This window comes from Festucalex cinctus, chromosome 19, assembly GCF_051991245.1.
Source record: "Festucalex cinctus isolate MCC-2025b chromosome 19, RoL_Fcin_1.0, whole genome shotgun sequence".
In the NCBI taxonomy this organism is placed as follows: Eukaryota; Metazoa; Chordata; class Actinopteri; order Syngnathiformes; family Syngnathidae; genus Festucalex; species Festucalex cinctus.
Window position 1 is genome coordinate 3,412,182 of NC_135429.1, and position 18,196 is coordinate 3,430,377.

At 43.0% G+C, this 18,196-nt stretch overlaps 2 protein-coding genes and 1 long non-coding RNA gene across 5 annotated transcripts in view; all 3 read right to left on the reverse strand.

Moving 5' to 3' along the window:
* The window catches only part of grin2da (glutamate receptor, ionotropic, N-methyl D-aspartate 2D, a), an 86,890-nt gene extending 82,946 nt beyond the window's left edge, over positions 1–3,944 (reverse strand). For both annotated transcript variants that reach the window (XM_077506447.1, XM_077506445.1), the window contains exon 1: positions 3,656–3,944. The gene's annotated coding sequence lies outside the window, so the exon portion shown is untranslated. The remainder of the gene's footprint in view (positions 1–3,655) is intronic.
* LOC144007520 (uncharacterized) lies at positions 3,220–3,518 on the reverse strand. The gene is made up of 2 exons (XR_013280199.1): positions 3,376–3,518; positions 3,220–3,284 (listed from the first exon to the last, which is right to left on the reverse strand). It is a non-coding gene; the product is annotated as an uncharacterized LOC144007520 (long non-coding RNA).
* Positions 3,945–4,798: 854 nt separating the features above from the next.
* dbpa (D site albumin promoter binding protein a) lies at positions 4,799–18,196 on the reverse strand. 2 transcript variants are annotated; one of them, XM_077507112.1, is made up of 6 exons: positions 17,782–18,196; positions 16,501–17,192; positions 14,259–14,518; positions 13,289–13,472; positions 8,737–9,002; positions 4,799–8,188 (listed from the first exon to the last, which is right to left on the reverse strand). In XM_077507112.1, the coding sequence occupies exons 2-6, from the start codon at positions 16,685–16,687 to the stop codon at positions 7,973–7,975; spliced, it is 1,113 nt and encodes a 370-aa protein (XP_077363238.1). In that variant the 5' UTR covers positions 16,688–17,192; positions 17,782–18,196; the 3' UTR covers positions 4,799–7,972. The 2 variants fall into 2 exon arrangements, with proteins under 2 accessions (XP_077363238.1, XP_077363239.1); XM_077507113.1 differs by lacking the exons at positions 16,501–17,192; positions 17,782–18,196 and adding an exon at positions 14,631–15,842.

Genomic DNA, 18,196 nt, shown 5'->3' on the forward strand with positions numbered 1-18,196 from the left:
TTCTTTCGCACGAAGCTTCCATGTGCTCATGGATGGAATAGAAAAAAAAAATGGAAAAGTAGAAGGAAGTAACTAAGTACATGTACTTGATTACTGTATATTGACGCATATTTGGGGTTTTTTTTGGTGGAAGGGATGCCGAGTGAAGAAGTGGGGGGGAAAAAAAAGCGTATTTTGTTGTTGCTCGCCTCACTAATGAGCCAATATTGCGCATTATGAAAGATCATCATCATCATCATCATCATCAGGTGTGCTATGGGACATTAGCCAATTTCTACTCATTGCGCTCAAAATTACTTTTTGGACTTATTAAGCCTTTTCAAGCGTGACTGCCATTAAAAAAGATTTGTCCTTGACTAAAACGGGCCCCAGCGAGTGAGTCAAAGAAATATTCCATTCATTTGGGTGATGATGATGATGAGCTCTTTTTTTTTTTTATTATTGTTGTTTTTCTCCCCAGAGACCATACGTGAGACACGCCGCCATCTTGGAACACGCAAACATTTCCAAAACGTTAAATGTTGACTCCTCCCATTTTTTTGACCCAACCAAGATGTCAAGATTTCCCCCAAAATGAATTCAAAATGTGCACTTTTTCAAAAATGTCATAAAAAAAAAAAAAAAAAAAAAAATCAAGAATGTTTTCAAGTCATCGAGAATGTCATCAAACATGCCTGACTAATATTGCAATCACGTTTTCATCGATAATGTAAGCTTATTACATTCTTGATTGTTTTAATTAATAATTAATTTTATGATAGAAAATTGAAATTTAAATTAAAGATGTTAATATTAATAAATAACTAAATCTTTATTTATTTGTTTTATTTTTTGCTCCGGTTTTTGCTGTGAATGTATTCTACAGTTTTTGGTTCTCAAAAGAGAAAAAAAAAAAAAAAAAAAAAGAATGAAAATGTCATCAAAATTTCTTACAGTATAAATCAGAATTTTGATGACATTATTGGCTTTCATTATATATTTTGATGGACTTCTATGCAAATTTTTATGACATTTTCAGACTTTATGTCATTTTCTGGAAATTCTTATATTGGATGGATGACAAAGAAATATAATTCAAAATGGGCATTTACCCGGGGGGGGGGGGGGGGGGGGTATTCGTTTGTTTGAAGCGAATGAGTGTGCGATTAGCGTAATGGGACGAGAGCGTTAATGGAATGGTCGCGCCGCCGCCTCGCAGGGAAATCCAACGCAATTAGAGGCCAATCAAGGCGCCGTTAAGGGAGGAGGCCCCGACGCCAATTCCGCCTGCACGCTTCGATCGCCACGCCGCCATCTTGATCCAATTGTGTCATTGACGCCGCATCCATCCGGGAAAGCTCGCACGCACAAATATAATGTCAGAGGACCACAACTGCCAAAATTCAAAATAAATCAATGACTCAATAAATAAAAGTGAAAATAAAAACAGATATAAAAAATATAATTCAAAAGTTGTTAAATACAATTTATAGTTATTATATATATATATATATATATAAATATAAATGACTAAATACATACATCACTAAATAAATAAATAAATTACCCAAAGTGATTTTCACTTAAATAAACGGATGTAAAAATGTAAAAAAAAATTAATTAAAAAATTTAATACAAATGTATTTATTTATTTATGTATCTATATTTTTTGTTCTTTTTATTTCCATTTGTATTTATTTTTTGGATATAATTTTCGAATTATATTTTTTTTTTTATATCTTTTTTTTTTTTCACTTTTAGTCATTTATTTATTTAGTCATTTATTTATTTTGAATTTTGGCAGCTCCAAACAAAACTGCTGAAATATTATTAAAGTAAATAAATGACGAGATAAAAAAAAAAAAAACAAATAAATAAATGACTCAAAGTGAAAATGAAAACGGAGATATAATATATATATATATTATTTTTTTTAATTATTTTTTTATAATTTTCGAATTATATTTTTCTAAATCTGTTTTTATTTTCACTTTTAGTCTTTTATTTATTTAATCATTTATTTATTTGGTTATTTATTTGGTTATTTTGGTCCTCCATACAAATAAGTTTCAGTATGTTCTTTTTGTCATAATTGGAACGAAAATGCAATGGTGCTGACATTCCAGATGCATCCACAAGAGGGCAGCAAACACGCCAGATGAAAACTCCTCAAGTCACCTGCAGCGTGGAATTGTGGGTCGTGCCTGAGGCCTTTTGCTGTGTTGCACGATTGTTTTTTTGTTGTTGTTGTTTCCCTGCCAGCCCCGCAGGAGGCAAACAAGCCAGCGAAGCCTTCGGCGGGCTCGTCCTCCCTTCGACACCACGTCTTTTCTTTTTTTTTTGTTCCTTGTTTGGCGCCAGAGGCCGGGAAAAAAAAAAAAAAAAAAAAAAAAAAAAAAAAAAAAAAAAGTGCGTTCAGCTGCTTGCTACTCGTCCGCTGGCGATCGGGTGGCAAAACAACAAAGTGAATGAACAAGTGCACAAATGCAAAAAAACACACACGAAAAAACAGCCAGGAAGTCGTCCAGTTACTTTGATTTTGATCGCTTTGATTTCATAGGGACTTTTAGTAGTTTTTTAAGCAGGTTTTTGGTAGTTTGTATTAGCTTTTATTTATTTATTTTTTATTTTTATTTTATTTTTTGGGGGGGGGGGGGGGAAATGCTTCGATTTTAGTTTAACAGAAAGTAAAGTTTAGTCACTCGCCTACTTCTTATTAATTTACTGATGTCAAATGTATTTACTTGTTAAAAAAAAAAAAAAAAAAAAAAAAAAAAAGAACTTGTATCCGCACTTCAAAATGTTTGCTTTGTTCTTGTTTTGTTACCTTATTCTTTACCGCACAACCGATATTTATATTTATGTACAGCACTTTGTATACAGCAATGCCTGTTCTTAAAGCGATTTATAAATACAGTTGAGTTGAGTTGAGTAACGTTAAATATTAACTCCTTTGCCCCCAAAAAATGAAAATGAAAAGGCCACATGCTGTTTTGACAGCTGGCCACCGGAGGGCGCTGCTGCCTAGACATTTGACCGCCGTGCGCGGCAGAGGCAGAAAAGCGAGAAAGAGGTTGTCAAGGCAACAGGGAGCCGGAAGGAAGTTGTCAAGTTGATTGACACGGCATCGGATTTGTTAGACTAATAATCATAATAACTGGTTGTAATTCCCTCGAACTGTATTAAATGTATTAATCCGAATGAACATGTCAATTATTGTATTCCATGTTGTAGGATTTACCTGACAATTTTGAACATCCGGGCATTTCTGCCACTTCCGTAATGCAACGCTTCATTTCGATTGCCTGTGACGAGCCAACAAACCAGACATGTTGTTTGTTCTCGTAGTCAAACAACATTTAATTAATCACATTTTCAAATCCAAATCATCCTCACCAATCAAATGACAACGATCCAAAAAAGTCCAATGCTTGCAGCATTCGAGGAACGTGGGAAACGTGAGCAATCCCACTTGGTTTGTGTCTCGAATGGCAGCATGAAACCGACATTTTGAGTCGTGACGTCATTTAGGAATTGGGTTAAACAGCTGGTGCTGTCACAATTAAGTGCTTTGCACAAACACATAAAATAAAACAAACATAAGCGAGCAAAACACAAGGCCAACAATCTCCAGTCAACATTCAACAACAACCATCGACATAAAAAGTTGACTTACTCGTAGATGACGTCACGGTCCTTCCTGCAGCGTCCGTGTGGGCTTGTCAGGTTGTTTGTGTGACGTTTTCTTGCGTGTGTTGACTCCAAATGTTTGTCGTCCAAAATTGTCCTCAAAGAAACACAATTAATCCACATTTTCATTTTCCTTTCAACCTTTATTGAACCAAGTTGGTCCGTTGAGATTAAAAACTTCTTGTTATCCACGGGCACGTTAACAATTTTTTTTTAAAAGTTTCCCGTGCAACGTTTTGGTGGCAAAGCGCACCTGCTCCAATCAAGTGAACGCGTTCACGAGGCCGCCGACGCGTGCACAAAAAATCACCTGTGCGCATAATATTGGCCACCGGGCGGCGATATTGTCTGTTTTGATTTCGCTGCAAGCAAAATGGTTGCAATATTCAATTGTAAAAAAAAAGTACTTGTACAAATCACTCTTTTTGTATCATTTGCCAGTAAAAATGCAATATTTGTAGTTTGTATCTTTTTTTGTTGTTTTTAAATTATCTACTAAATACGCATTTTAACGGCTCTCAGTCAGTCTGCTTCGCCTTTCACACAAAATCTTACCAAATTCCAATCAATTACGTTTAAACACTATTGTTGTAAAGATACATAACTTTTTGTGCAATTTCCTACTAATTATTCTATACTCAAACTAGTTTTAGCCAGTTTGACTAAATGTGTTTCTAATCATTCTAACCTTTTGTACAAAATTGTACGGAATTCCAATAACTAATTCATCCTATGTACCTTTTGGTAATCGAGTAGTTGTTTGGTATTGATAAAATAAAATAAAAAATACACAAAAAAAGAAGTGAAATGGTGAGAAAGGAAAAAGTTTTTATTGTCGTCAAAGCGTCATCACGGTCGTGACCAAAACAAAAAACAAAAACAAAAAAAGTGTGTCGCCACCGTGCCGCTAGATGGCGCCGCCGTTGTGACGCTGTGATTATCGTCGCCATGGTTACCTGCCTGCCAGTAGGCCGCCATTTTGCAGCATCATGCCCACACATAGAAAAAGTCCCAATATGGCAAAAATAGAAAAGAGATTGGAACCACATTACCCAGGATGCACCTGGGCTCCACGGAATTCAAGTGAATTGAGGGAATAACAGCACGTAGAAGAAGAAATAATGTGTTGTTGTTTTTTTTTTTGTATTTTTTAGCTTTTTGAGGCTTGTTTTAGTTTTGGATCTCCCCACAAAAACAAGCAAAAACACTCCAAGGAGCGCGTGTGGGGAATCAGCCAATCACAAGCCGCAAAAATGTGCAAGCAAATCTTACAGGTTTTTTTTTTTTTTTTTTTTTTTTGCTGATCATTTTTTTATGTATATTTTGTAACTCAGACAAAAATACCTGAGAGAAAAATCACCCCCCCCCCCTAATATATTTGATGTCTATTACAACGAGAATCACAAAGTTCAAGCATATATCATATACACATACTCTTTATTTTTCATCGTACATGTATGTATGTGTGTGCGTGGCCACATATACATACATGCACATGTAATGTATGAATGTAGTGAGAGTAGAAGAGAATCAGTAGGGAGCGGCTGGGGGGGAAAAAAAATGACGGTTGCGGAGGACGAAGGTCATCCCCCGACGCAAACACAAGAAGAAGAACTCAAATATGTCACAGGCGTGCGTGCGTGCGTGTACGCGTGTGCGTGTAGGGCGAAGGACCCGTTCACGTCAACATCAGCACCATCAAAAGTCCAAAACAACAACATGACCACGTTTTGGACAGGTATGTGTGTGCGTGCGTGTTTCAAAAACAGGACGTTGGGGTATTTTCCTGCATGTATTTTCATTGCAAAATGTATTTGTGCATATGTTCACACCAGCGTAAATATGTTTTCTGCGTGTGCGTATTGAAATTGCGTGTACAAATGTTGACGGCAATTACAAAAAAAACACACAAAAAACGCAAACCGAGCGAAAAGTGTTCGGCCGCGTGGTTGCCGTGGTGACCGGTCAGCCAATCAGACACAGCGAAACGAGCTCCAATTACAAAAAAAAAACAAAAAAAACTAACAAACAAAACTTAGCGATCGTGTGATCCCCCTCCGAACTCCCTGTCAGCTCTCACGATGGTTGGTGGTAAGCCCCGCCCCTTGCACCTGTATGAAATCCCTGATTGGACGAGATACATTCTGCTCCGCCTCCATTTCTTGGACGTCGGCGACCGACCTAGAAAATCTAGAAAAGTCCTCGCTGGCCTTGCTCGTATAGAAAAATAGATGCCCCGCCCACTTCCCGTTCGCTTGAAAAATACACGTAGAAAACGTCGACTCGACGCCGGGTGTGGCAAAGTGGGAGCAGACAAACTAAAGTGCTGCACTTGTTAGTTAGAATGGTCGCCGTCCTTTCACTTCCTGTTTTGCCGCACGTTTTTGTTTGTTTGTTCGCTTGAAAAATGGACTTGAACGTGTCGAATGAACCATAAAAGTGATGACAACGAGTGAGTACTTCCTGCCGGGATGTGATTGGCCGCATAGCTTTGCCATATATGGACATACACATCGTGTCGATACAAAGTGAGTGGACGCCATATAAACGCACTTACCTGTATATATGACTGGATAGCCGATAGCCCATACGCGCCGTTAAAGTCACAGGGCGGCCATCTTGCTCCTCCCATCTCGCAAGCAGACTACTGGATAAACTATATTGGTATACATACACATGAGACATATACAGCTTGTAGGCAGGAGGCGGAGTTTGTAATAATAATAATAATAATAATAATAATAATAATAATAATAATAATAATAATAAAAAGTGGATGGTATGTGTTGCTTTGAAGAGCCCCTCCTCCCTGGAAGGAGCAATATGGCGGCCTTGCGACCTCAAAAGTCTTGGCCCATCGCCTATCCAGTCATATATATAGATCAGTGGGATACATAGCGTAGCTTCGCGTACCCGCATATCAGAGAATGTAGCTTGATCAGTTGACATAACTTTGCCTTCCTCCAAGGCCACACCGGATTTACACTGCTGTTGATAGGGTGACTGGTCGCCACCCTGCTTCCTGTTTCTCTCCTTGGAAAAAAAAAAAAACCTACACCGGGAAAAACACGACACGATTGGTCGCAGGGCTGGTCAAGTGAGAGTGAGATATGATGAAAAAATGCATCATAAGTCCACTGCCGCATAGCTGGGAAGCATCACATTAATGGTGTGAAGAACTTCCATTGAAAAGTGTTCAGTCGACTGGTCGCCACTTGGAAAATAGACTTTGCCACATAGAAATACCCGCATATCGGGGATGGTAGCTTGACCGCATAGCTTTGTCTCCTTCAAGTCTACACCGTATTGCCACTAAAGCACAGCTGTTGCGAGGATGACTGGTCGCCACCCTGCTTCCTGTTTGTCTCCTTGGAAAACAGACTGATAGAAAAAAAAAACAAGACGCGATTGGTCGCAGTTCTGGTCAAGTGAGAGTGAGCTATGATGGAAAAAAGCATGTGACGCCCACTGCCGCATTGCGACGCCCACTGCCGCATAGCGTCGCCACATCACATTACTGGTGTGAAGGACTTCCATTAAAGCGCTGCAGCTGTTCAGTCGAATGGTCGCTGCTTGGAAAATCAACTATGCCACACAGAAATGAGGACGGTGTGTTTGGACATGGAAATGGAAAGTTGGGAGGTGACTATGGCTAGAAAAGACAAAGTGCCGCATAGCCTTGTTGTCCTGCAGGTATCGACTGGTCGCCAATCGACTTTTCCACAGAGAAATAAAGACGGTGCGATTGGATGTGGAAATTGAAAGTGGGAAGCGACTATGGCTAGAAAAGGCAAAGCGCCGCATAGCCTTTTTGTCCTGCAGGTATCGACTGGTCGCCGCTTGAAAAATAAACTTTGCCACATATAAGTAAAGATGGTGCGACTGGATGTGGAAATGGAAAGTGGGAAGCAACTATGGCTCGAAAAGGCAAAGTGCCGCATAGCCTTTTCACCCTGCAGGTATCAACTGGTCGCCGCTTAGAAAATAGTCTTTGCCACATAGAAATGAAGAAGACGTTGCAATTGGACATGGAAATGGAAAGTGGGAAGCGACTATGGCTAGAAAAGGCAAAGTGCCGCATAGCCTTTTTGTCCTGTAGGTATCGACTGGTCGGCGCTTGAGAAATAGACCGCCACATAGAAAACTGACAAGGATGCGAGTGGACGCACGCGCAAAGTCCCGATCGGACTCGGGCGGGCACCGCGTAGCCTTTTTGGTCCCCGTCCGCCGGACTTCCGCTAAAGTGCTGCTGTGGGGTTAAGTTAGGTGGAGCGGTCGCCGCCGCCGGGGGGTGGGGGGGGCCTCACAGTTGTCCGTGGCGACTCTCGTACTTGTTGATGATGTTGCGGCAGCGTCCCAGCTCCTTGCGCATGTCGGCCACCTCCAGGCGCAGGGCGCCGTTCTCGCGCTCCAGGAAGGCGGCGCGCACCGAGATCTGGTTCTCCTTCAGCCGGCGGGCGTCGCGCGAGCGCTTGGCCGCCTCGTTGTTCTTCACGCGGCGGCTCCAGTACTTTTCGTCCTGGTGGGGAGGGGGTATGTGGGGGTGTGAGGGGGGTGGGGCGAGACGGCGGGAGGGGAGGAGGGTCAGTCACGTGATGAGGGAGGATGGGGGAGGAGCAAAGCAGATGAGGAGGGGCTAACGCTAACGTCTGTCTAAGATGCCATTTTCCATCTATCCGTTCGTCGGCCAGCAATGCAACACGCTAGCTTGCATTCATCCATCCATCCATACATCATCATCCAGCCATCATCCAACTATCATCAAATTATCCAACTTGGTATCATCCAACCATCAATCATCATCGTCATCCATCCATCCATTATTAGCCATCATTCACCCAACTGTCATCCATCCATCATTATTCATCATCCATCCATCCATCCATCCATCTTTTATCCATCCACCATGCATCCATTATTAGCCATCATTCACCCAACTATCATCCATCATTATTCAACATCCATCCACCATCTATCCATCCATCATCCATCTATCATCAATTCATACAACTAGCTATCATCCATCCATAATCGTCATCCATCCATCCATCATGTGATCGGGGGTACCTTATGCTCGTTGGGCACGAGCATCTTGCGCGCCTTCTTGATCATGGGCTGCGGTTTAAGATCCTCTTCGCTGAAGCGGTGACTGCGCGGGTCAAAGGCCTCCTGGCCCGGGACGCTGGACAGAGCCACGTCGGCCGGGTCGGGGTCAAAGTTCACCTGGACGTCGCCGCCGCCGCTGTCAGTGGCCGGCGTCGCCGTTGACGCTCCCGTCGGGCCCGGGGGGCCGCCGGAGTTGGGGGACGTGTCCTGGGCCGCCACCTGACCACCTGCAGGGGGCCACCAGAGGGCGTCAGTCAGCTGTATTTACAGCTCACACCACCGGGTGTCGCCAGAGTCAACACTTTCTCATTTTTTTCCCTTGATTTTTGTATTTATTCGTTTCATTAAGCCAGATTTTTTTTTAATCATATTTGTACGTATATTTATTTGTTTATACATTTTTTGGTAGTATTTTATTCATTTATTTTATTAAGATTTTTTTATTTTTTTTATTTTAAGTTTAAAAAAAAAAAAAAAAAAAAAAGCATTTAAAACCATCCATTTATACCACTGGGTGTCGCCAAAGTTACACACTCGAGTCATTTAATATATTTTGTATTATTTGTGTATTTATTTTAGTGGCATATTTAGACATTGTTTTCACTTTTCGCTTTCTACCACCCGGTGGCGCCAGAGTAAGTGTGTGGACGACAATGATTATATTTAAATCAAGTCAAGTTTATTTACACAGTGTTCTTTTGTATTTATTGATGTTATTTTATGTCATGCAGTTTTTTGTCGTGACCAAACACATTTGAGTTTTATTCTCATTTTCATATGTATGTAATAATAATAATAATGCAAGTTCGTATGATTGTATTTTGTTTTGTATTTCCACTCCATTGCGTCGTGTTTTTGTGTGACTACAAACCGCCACTGGGTGTCGCCAAAATGCACAATTTCGTTTCCCTTTCCAGTTCTGCCATTTATTTCATCGATTTAATTATCATTTGATTGATATTATTGGACTTGTCATTTCACGTCACTTCCTCGGGACTTGCAACCAAAAAATAAATAAAATAAAAAATAAAGCTTGATGACAAGTTTGTGCACATTTATTTATTTTTTTGGGGAAAATGAAGGAAAAGGCGCGATGGCGTGACGGTTGTGGGACGGGTTCGCAATTGACGCCGTCGTTAAACCAAGGCGGGCAAAACGACACCCCCACGTTGCTTGGGAGTCCATGTTGCCATGGCAACCGTCAGCCCGCTGCTGCTGATATGACCACTTTGAAGGCACCTGTGTGTATGTGTGTGTGTGTGCGTGCGAGTTCACAGCATCCCGCACGTGCTTCATCCGCCTCCACAACGCTCACCGCTCCATCTGTTGGTTTTGTGCATCATCATCATCCTCATCCTCATCATCGTCATCCTCAGCAGCCGATCCTAACTCAATCAAAAGCGCCGTCCAAGTATTGACGGCGATGGCGACCAGTCCAATATTTGGACCGGTCTTTTCTCGCTGCGTCCGCCCATGCGAGAGAGCGAGCGCGAGCGTTTTTCGTTTCGTATCCTGGCAAGTGAGTGAGATCATGGCCTTGCACAAATGTGCACCCCCCCCCCCCACTCGTAACCACAATGTGCTTGCATGCTCCTCGAAAGCAAAACAAAATGTCAGGAAAAGCCTACTAGAACAGCTGAAGTTTATTTGGGGTTATAATTAGACGCCCTTGAAACTTTCTTAACGACAGCTTGAATGCGATTGGTTCATTCTGAACACAACCACATCCGAGTGATGAGAGGGTGTGTACACTTGTGCAAAGACATTATTTCACTTTTGTTTTTTGTTTTTTAACTTTCACTATCAAAAATATTTCTTCTTTTCTTTTCATTTGAGTTGTGCAGATTCTTTGGATTTTTTTATTTATTTTTTTTACATGACAAAAACTTTCCCTTTCAACAGGGGTGTGTAGACTTTTGATTTGCCTGTTTATTGATTTAAGATTTCAGGTCTATTTTTTTTATGTTGCTACAATTAATTAACTCATTCAAACCCCAAAAATATGTAAATATGTTTTTAGTACTTTGTCGTTCGCTCCCAAAAACCTATTTATAAGTTTTTATGTTTTGTTTTGCTTTTTTATGCTCGTGCATACAGAAGACTTTGCTACAGCTTCTGACATGAAGAGGCTGCTTAAAGCAATTGTAGTTTTTACTAAAAAAAACGACCAGCAGGTGGCAGCAGAGTATTAGAGATCAGCCAGGACAATGTTGCAACAAGCTCTTTTTGCTAGTGTTTACAACAGGTTTGTGAATCATGATAAAACTATATTCTAATGCTAATTGCTGAAAAATGCAAACATATATAAATACACTTTTAATAAAAGGGGGAAAATATTTTTGCTCTTATGTGACAAAAATTGACAAATTAATTTCCTTTTTTTTTACATTTGGTTACACCGCTGTCTTTCCACAGAAACGTCCCGCTGTTTACAAAACAAACACAAAATGGTGAAATACAGGCTGGGGGGGTTAGGACAAAATCACCACCAAAGATTAACCAAAGTGTGTACATCCTGTCTTTAAAAAGTGCATTTTCCTTAGTGAATCCGGCAGACTGCGCCTTTAACTCCAAATATCGAGATACTTGAGTACGCATATCGATAATATATCGGGAGACAAAGTGTCACGATTTATCGTGATATCAATATATTGTCATGAGAAGTCCCAAAATGTTCACAATAAAATTTGGACCTATTTCACACTTTTATCTCCCATTTTTTGAACAGTTCAAATGACTCCAATTTCAAAATGTTCAATTCATTGCGGCCATCTTGGGAACGGGTTTCATCCGGTTCCAACAAGGTGACAATAAAATTCCAAACGGGAGATTTAACGTCCTCCTTCCACAAAAACATTGCGTCAGTCTGACATTTGAGCTTCTTTTTTTTGTTTTGTTTTGCTTCATCACTGAAATGTCATTGCAGCAGCAGCAGCAGCTCGTCAAATATTTTCACGTGATTTTTCTCCATCTTTTCGCCTGCGGAGCCCAAATCAAGCAAGTCATGTGACCGTGCAGCGTTCCCGTGCAAAAGGGAAGCCGGCTTGCCTCTTTCCCTCCCTCCCTGGCGTGCGTGCGTGCGTGCGCACCGCTCGTCTCCCGCCCCCCACCGCCGGCTCCCTGCAGCGGCACGTGACGTGACGGCGGCACATGGCCCGAGCGTGTGAGGCTGCACATTTCAAAACATGCAAAGCAAAACTACGCTCGCTCCCTCCCGCATACTCAAATGAACTCTTCCCTCGCCCCTGCTTCCCTGGCGGAGGTAACAGCAGCAGTGGTAATCATAAGAACAAGAAGAATAAAAAAAAAATAAAAAAAATTAATGTGTATTTCAACATCAAACTACGTTTCATCAAAGCTCGATGCTAACCGATTGTGCTATAAAAAGCTATATATGCTAGGCTAATGGAAATTAGCATTGATGTTCCAATCATTATAAAGCTTCACTTTGCATACAAACGGGGCAGGTATAGGTTCAAAGGTTATTTGAGTAAACTAAAACTAACACACAAAAAAAAACCTCAAACTAAAATTCATAAAACAATTTCATTAACGGAATAAAATGAAAACGAAAATGCTTTTTAAAAAACAAAAACTGAAACTACATTTGATGTTTACAAAACTATAATGAAAGCAAAAATGTCCTTTGTTTTAGTCATTGGTGATTAATTGAATGCATGAGCCTTTGGGGATGATTTTTTAAATGTGATTTATTCATTATTCACATTCCTGGTGAAATCAATGGCTAAAAGAGCTTGTTCCAACATGGCCCTGGTTGATCTCTTATACTCTGCTGCCACCTGCTGGACGTTTTTGTAATAACTACCATTGCTTCACCCGTTCTCTGAACTTCAGAGGCTGCTCTAATATGCGCTAGCATAAAAAAAACATAAAAAACGTAGAAAGGGAAGCATGGTAATATTTAAAATAGAACGTATTTATACGTTTTTGGGAGCAAATTTTCCGCAGTAAAAAAGTGAAAATTTTGTCCATCATTAATTTGATAATTTCATTATTTTTTACATACAATTAATGCCTTTCAAAAACTCATTTTACCAAATGCTGTCCAATCATGGCTCAGTTTGCTGGCCAAATCCAGAAAACAGGGGAGCCATGATTGGCCGTTACCTACTTCCCACAGCACAGGTTACGTCATCATCAGTCGACCGCAGGTTGGGGAAAATTTTTTTTAAAGGTATTAATTGTACGCCAAAAAATAATGAAATTATTAAATTAACGATGGACAAAATATGAACTTTTTACTGCTGAAAATGGCTCAATGAGTCAAGTATCCCTTTAATAAATGCTAAGTTTGAGTTAATTTCAGTATTAGTTTATTTTTTATTATTGTTTTAATGTGTATTACTTGTGCACAATATTTAAAAAAACAAGAGGGGAGCGACGTCATCTGAAGGTGCTTTTCTATTGGCTGCTGCTAGATGACGTCGCTTCTGTGTAAACGTCCAAATTCTGGCGGTTCATATCAAGACCTTGTGATGGAAAGTTGACTCACCGTGGAGACACTCGGGTCCTCCCATCAGGCCCTGCTGCTGAGGCGGCGGCGGCGCTTGGACGGTCTCCAATCCCATCAGGGAGGACGAGGACGACGAGGACGAGACGGAGGACGAGGACGAGCACGGCGAAGGAGAGCCGGGCGGGCACTGCGAGCTCTGACTGGGCACCGCCGATTGGGAGCTCTGATTGGACGCAAAAGCAAAAAAAATGACAGCTCAAGCTCAAATTCTTGACAGGATTGGCGACACTGCAGAACCCCTCCCACTACGCCGTAGTGGCGTCGCATGAACCGCCATTCCTGTCCTGTTCCGTCCTGTCCCATACTGCCCTGTCTCATCCTGTCCTGTGCCATTTGGCACCATCCAGTAGCGAGCCGTCATTTTCTGTCGCACCTTGTTCCCCCCTTTCCTGTTTTTTCCGATCCCAGTCCACTCCACCCTGTCCTGTCCTGCCCAGTGCCATCCAGTCACGTCTTGTCCCACCCTTTCCTGTACAACCCTGTCATATTCTGCTCTGTCCTTTCTCATCCTCTCCTAGCCCAATTTTTTTCAGTACCATCCACTCCGTTGCTGCCTTGCCTGTCCTGACCAATCCCATCCTGTCCTGTCCTTCCCCATCATAATCTGTCCCACCTTGTCCTGTTCTTTCCTGTTCCATTTTGTCCTGCCCAGTCATGTCTCACGCTGTTCCATCCCATCCTGCCCTGTATTGTCCTGACCAATCCCATTCCGCTCCACCCTGTCCTGTGTCATCCTGTCACGTCAGTCCCATCCACTCCTGTACTGCCTTGTCTGTCCTGACCCATCCCATCCCGTCCTTCCCCATCATTACCTTGTGCTGTTCTTTCCTGTTACATTTTGCCCTGCCCGGTCATATCCTGCCCTGTTCCATGCCATCCTGACCTGTATTGTCCTGTCCGCCTTTCCCAGTCCCCTTCCAAAGTGTTTGCCACTTCCTGGTTTTCTTACTTGCGAGGGGATCTGCGCGCTGGTGGAGCTGGGCCCGTTTCCGTGCATGCCCATCCCGTTCTCAGTCAGGAACTCCTCCAGGTCCATGTACTGCAGCTGGAACAGGCCACCGTCACAGGGCAGCGTCCGCTCCCACAGCAGCGGGCCCAGGAACGCCGACTGGGAATTGGGCCGCAAGGCCCCCGAGCCCAGGCCACCGCCCAGACCGCCGCCGCCCAGTCCCAGCGAGTCCTCATCCGAGTCCAGAGGTTTGTCTTTATCTGCCCAGGAGGTAAGTTTGTCACCGGTTAGCATTTTCGCTCAGCAGAATGTTGAGAGACAATCGTATGTGGGCCCAGGACAGGCCGCTTGGAGACGGCTTCATATGCGTGCCTCGCGCTTGACAAGTTCTGGCTTCGAATCTCTGCTGCTCTTCTGGATTGAAATTTACAAGCTGTCCTTGTGCACGTCTCACAAACATGAGTATGTTAGCGCGTTAGCTCGAGTGAAGACCAACAAAATGTCCGTTCGCATGAATGGCAGTTTGTCTTGATGTTAACTGACATCGGCTTGCGACCAGTCTGAGTGGCTTCCCAACACATCGCAAGGCTAATGCTAACCACAGACTAGTCTGAGTGGCAGCGCTAATGCTAACAACAGCTAATACTAACCAGAGTGAATGCAAACAACAGCCAATGCTAACCATAGCTAATGCTAACAGTTAATACTAACCAGAGGGAATACCAACAACAGCTCATGCTAAACACAGCTAATGCTAACAGCTAATGCTAACAAATGGCATTTGGAGCCGACGTGAATCAGTGGTATGGTGGTCATCTCCCAACCCAGAGGTTGTGGGTTCGATCCCATGCCATTGTGACCACGTCGAAGTATCTTTGAACAAGACACTGATCACCCAATTGCTCCTGCTGCTGCGTCATCAGTAGGTGAATGGGGAGTCAACACGTAAAGCGCTTTGAGGGCCTTAAGCTAATGCTACCCATATCTAATGCTAACCACAGCTAATGCTAATAACAGCTAATGCTAACAACAGCTAATTCTAACCATAGCTTATGCTAATATATAACCATAGCTAATGCTAACAGCTAATGTATAACCATAGGTAATGCTAACAGTTAATGCTAACCAGAGGGAATGCTAACAACAGCTCATCCTAACCAGAGTGAACGCTAACATCTAATGCTAACCAGAGGGAATGCTAACAACAGCTAATGCTAACCAGAATTAATGCTAACAAATGGCATTTGGGGCCGGCGTGGATCAGTGATATGGTGGTCGTCTCCCAACCCAGAGGTTGTGGGTTCGATCCCATGCCATTGTGACCACGTCAAAGTATCTTTGAGCAAGACTCTGAACCCCCAACTGCTCCTGATGCTGCGTCATCAGTAGGTGAACGGGTAGTCAACATGTAAAGTGCTTTGAGGGCCTTAAGCTAATGCTACCCATATCAAATGCTAACAACAGTTAATGCTAACGCTAACCACAGCTCAGTGCAGAACATGCTAGCTAGCTCGCCTTGCCTATACCCTTTCGCCTCACACACACATTCCCCAAGAATGGCCGTCACCATTTGACATTTCCGCTTGGCGCGCAGCCGACACTGACCTTTGAACCCAGCAGCAATAAAGCCGCAATAAGTACAAGGCAGCGTCCAGCTGCTGCTGGCAAATTTCAAGGATTATAAACGCGCCAACGAGATGACGACCTAATCTCGTACTCTTCATCCGCAACATCCTCTTCCTCGCCCGCCCTCCAATTGCACCAAATGCAAACGAGTCCCTCCAATTCGGCACACCTCGGACTGGTCGCCAGGACATGTACCGGGCGCATGCAGACTGGTCGCCACCATTGCTGCCATTTGACCAATTGAAGAAGTGACAAGACGGACGGACGTTGACGATGAGGATGATTCATCGCCATCGTATTCACATTTTTGCTTGTTGCTCGGGGATGGATTGGACGCCTGCCACTTTGTGTGTCAAACAGGAAGTGCGCACGCGCGAGTCCGTCCCGTCACTTCATGCAAATGACACGATTGCACGTGACGAAACACAAACAACACACGCACACGTCGAAGGCTTGACATTTTGAATTTCACTTTGTATGTTTACATTAGCGTTTGGATGCGTTTGTGTGCGCGCACGCGCATTTGCCTGTAATCTCCCCCCTTCACACTGAACTGCCTTTCACGGGAGCGAGGCGCCGCACGTGCACGAGCACGCACGCTCACGCACCGACTCACCTTTCATCTCGCAGGAATCTTTGACGCCTCGCTGGTGGTCGGCCTTGATTGGCAGCTGCAGGAGCGACTTGAGGTTGCTCATGGACGTCAGGTGTCCGCTCGACGGCGGGTTGGGGGTCCCGAACTGGGGACTGGCCCCCGCGGGGAGCTCCGGCGGCGGCAGGAGCTGAGCGAGAGGCCTGGACATGACCTCCGACGATGGGGGGTTTGTTCAAGAAAAAAATACTCCACAATTAAGTAGCGCGCCGTTAAAAAATAAAAAATAAATAATAAAAATGGGCGCGTGCACGCAGCAGGTGAAAAAGAACAGACGAGCCTCCTTAATAACTCCTCAACGGGCCCATGGCTGCCGAGACCCCCCCGGGGGCTCGCGGCCAATCAATCAGGCGACCCTGCGCTCCGAAAGTGGACGCAGCCAAGAACGAGATCGGCAAAAGTCCACCGTGCGGCCAAAAAAAGAAGCCAAGTGACGAATTGTCAACATAAAGACGACGAGGATGAAAAGGAAAAAAGAAAAACCGAGAGAGAGAGAGAGAGAGAAGCGCCACACATGGATGGATGCTCGCTCGCCTCTCTCTTCCTCTTCTCGCGGTCAGCTGGAAGCAACACGGGCCGCTCGGGTGACGTCACAGCTCACGGGGAGAGACTGTTTGGAGTTCGGCGGCGGCCACGCCTCCTCGATGCTTTCAGTGCTCGGGCAAAAGAGAGGAAATAACAGTACTCGTCACTTTCCAAACACGCCATTTTGGGTTTGTTTTGCCTTGATCTTTTTTTTTTAATGGAGAAGAAGACTAATAAAAACGTTTGGGGAAAAAATGACTGATTTTTCAAAAATAAAATTTTAGAACAGGTCACAGTGCTTTTAGTATTTAATAAATTTACGGTAATTAGTATTTATTAACGTGACCCGTAAGTTTAGTAACTAGCACTAATAACACAATTAGCTTATTTGTTGTATTAATAATTCGACATTCATGATTGAAACACATAAGTGTCAATAAATGACTTTCAATAGAATGTTGGCATATTTTATTTTATTTTTTTTTAAATCTTTCAACTCATTACATAATTGCTGAATTAGAGGAAAATGCAAATGTTAAGAAATAAATGTACCAAGGCTGTTTTTTTTATTTTTTATAATTGGTTGATTCTAAATAGTTATTCATAGTAATGTTTTTAATGGATTATTTATTATTCTAGAAATAAACTTTATATTTTATATTTTAAGTCAACGTTTTGTTCGCTTGTTTTCGGTGGAATCTTTTTTTTTCACACATTTACCTGAATGCATCACAAGCTTTCGGGAAGCCACTCGAGCATCAGGCCACGCCTCCGTTTGGATGTCCTTCCGTGATTGGTTGTTGGTGCACCACGCCCCACCCCCTTGCAAAATTAAAACACAGATGACACGCGCTCGAAAGGACAAACTGTTTGCGCCCAAATTCGCATTTTCAAACGCAAACACACGAACACCACAAATGCACAACTTGTATACACACGGACATGCGCACTGAAGCTTTACGTCACAGTGTGTGTGAACACCGGCGTGAAAACAAACGCCGCCAAATTGTGTCAATCAAAAATTAATCAATACATAAAGACAAATTCCCCAAAAAACAAACAAACGCCGCCGCCATGTTGGCTTGGACGCGCCTCGAGCGCGCGCGTTCACGTGCAACGGCAGAGGAAGAAAGCT

Coding starts and splice junctions, on each gene's coding strand:
- dbpa (XM_077507112.1), bottom strand. CDS start 16,687: ATGTCCAGGCCTCTCGCTCAGCTCCTGCCGCCGCCGGAGCTCCCCGCG. Junction 9,003..13,288: donor AGGACCCGAGTGTCTCCACG/GTGAGTCAACTT, acceptor GGCCCCCTGCAG/GTGGTCAGGTGGCGGCCCAG. Junction 8,189..8,736: donor TCGTGCCCAACGAGCATAAG/GTACCCCCGATC, acceptor CCTCCCCACCAG/GACGAAAAGTACTGGAGCCG.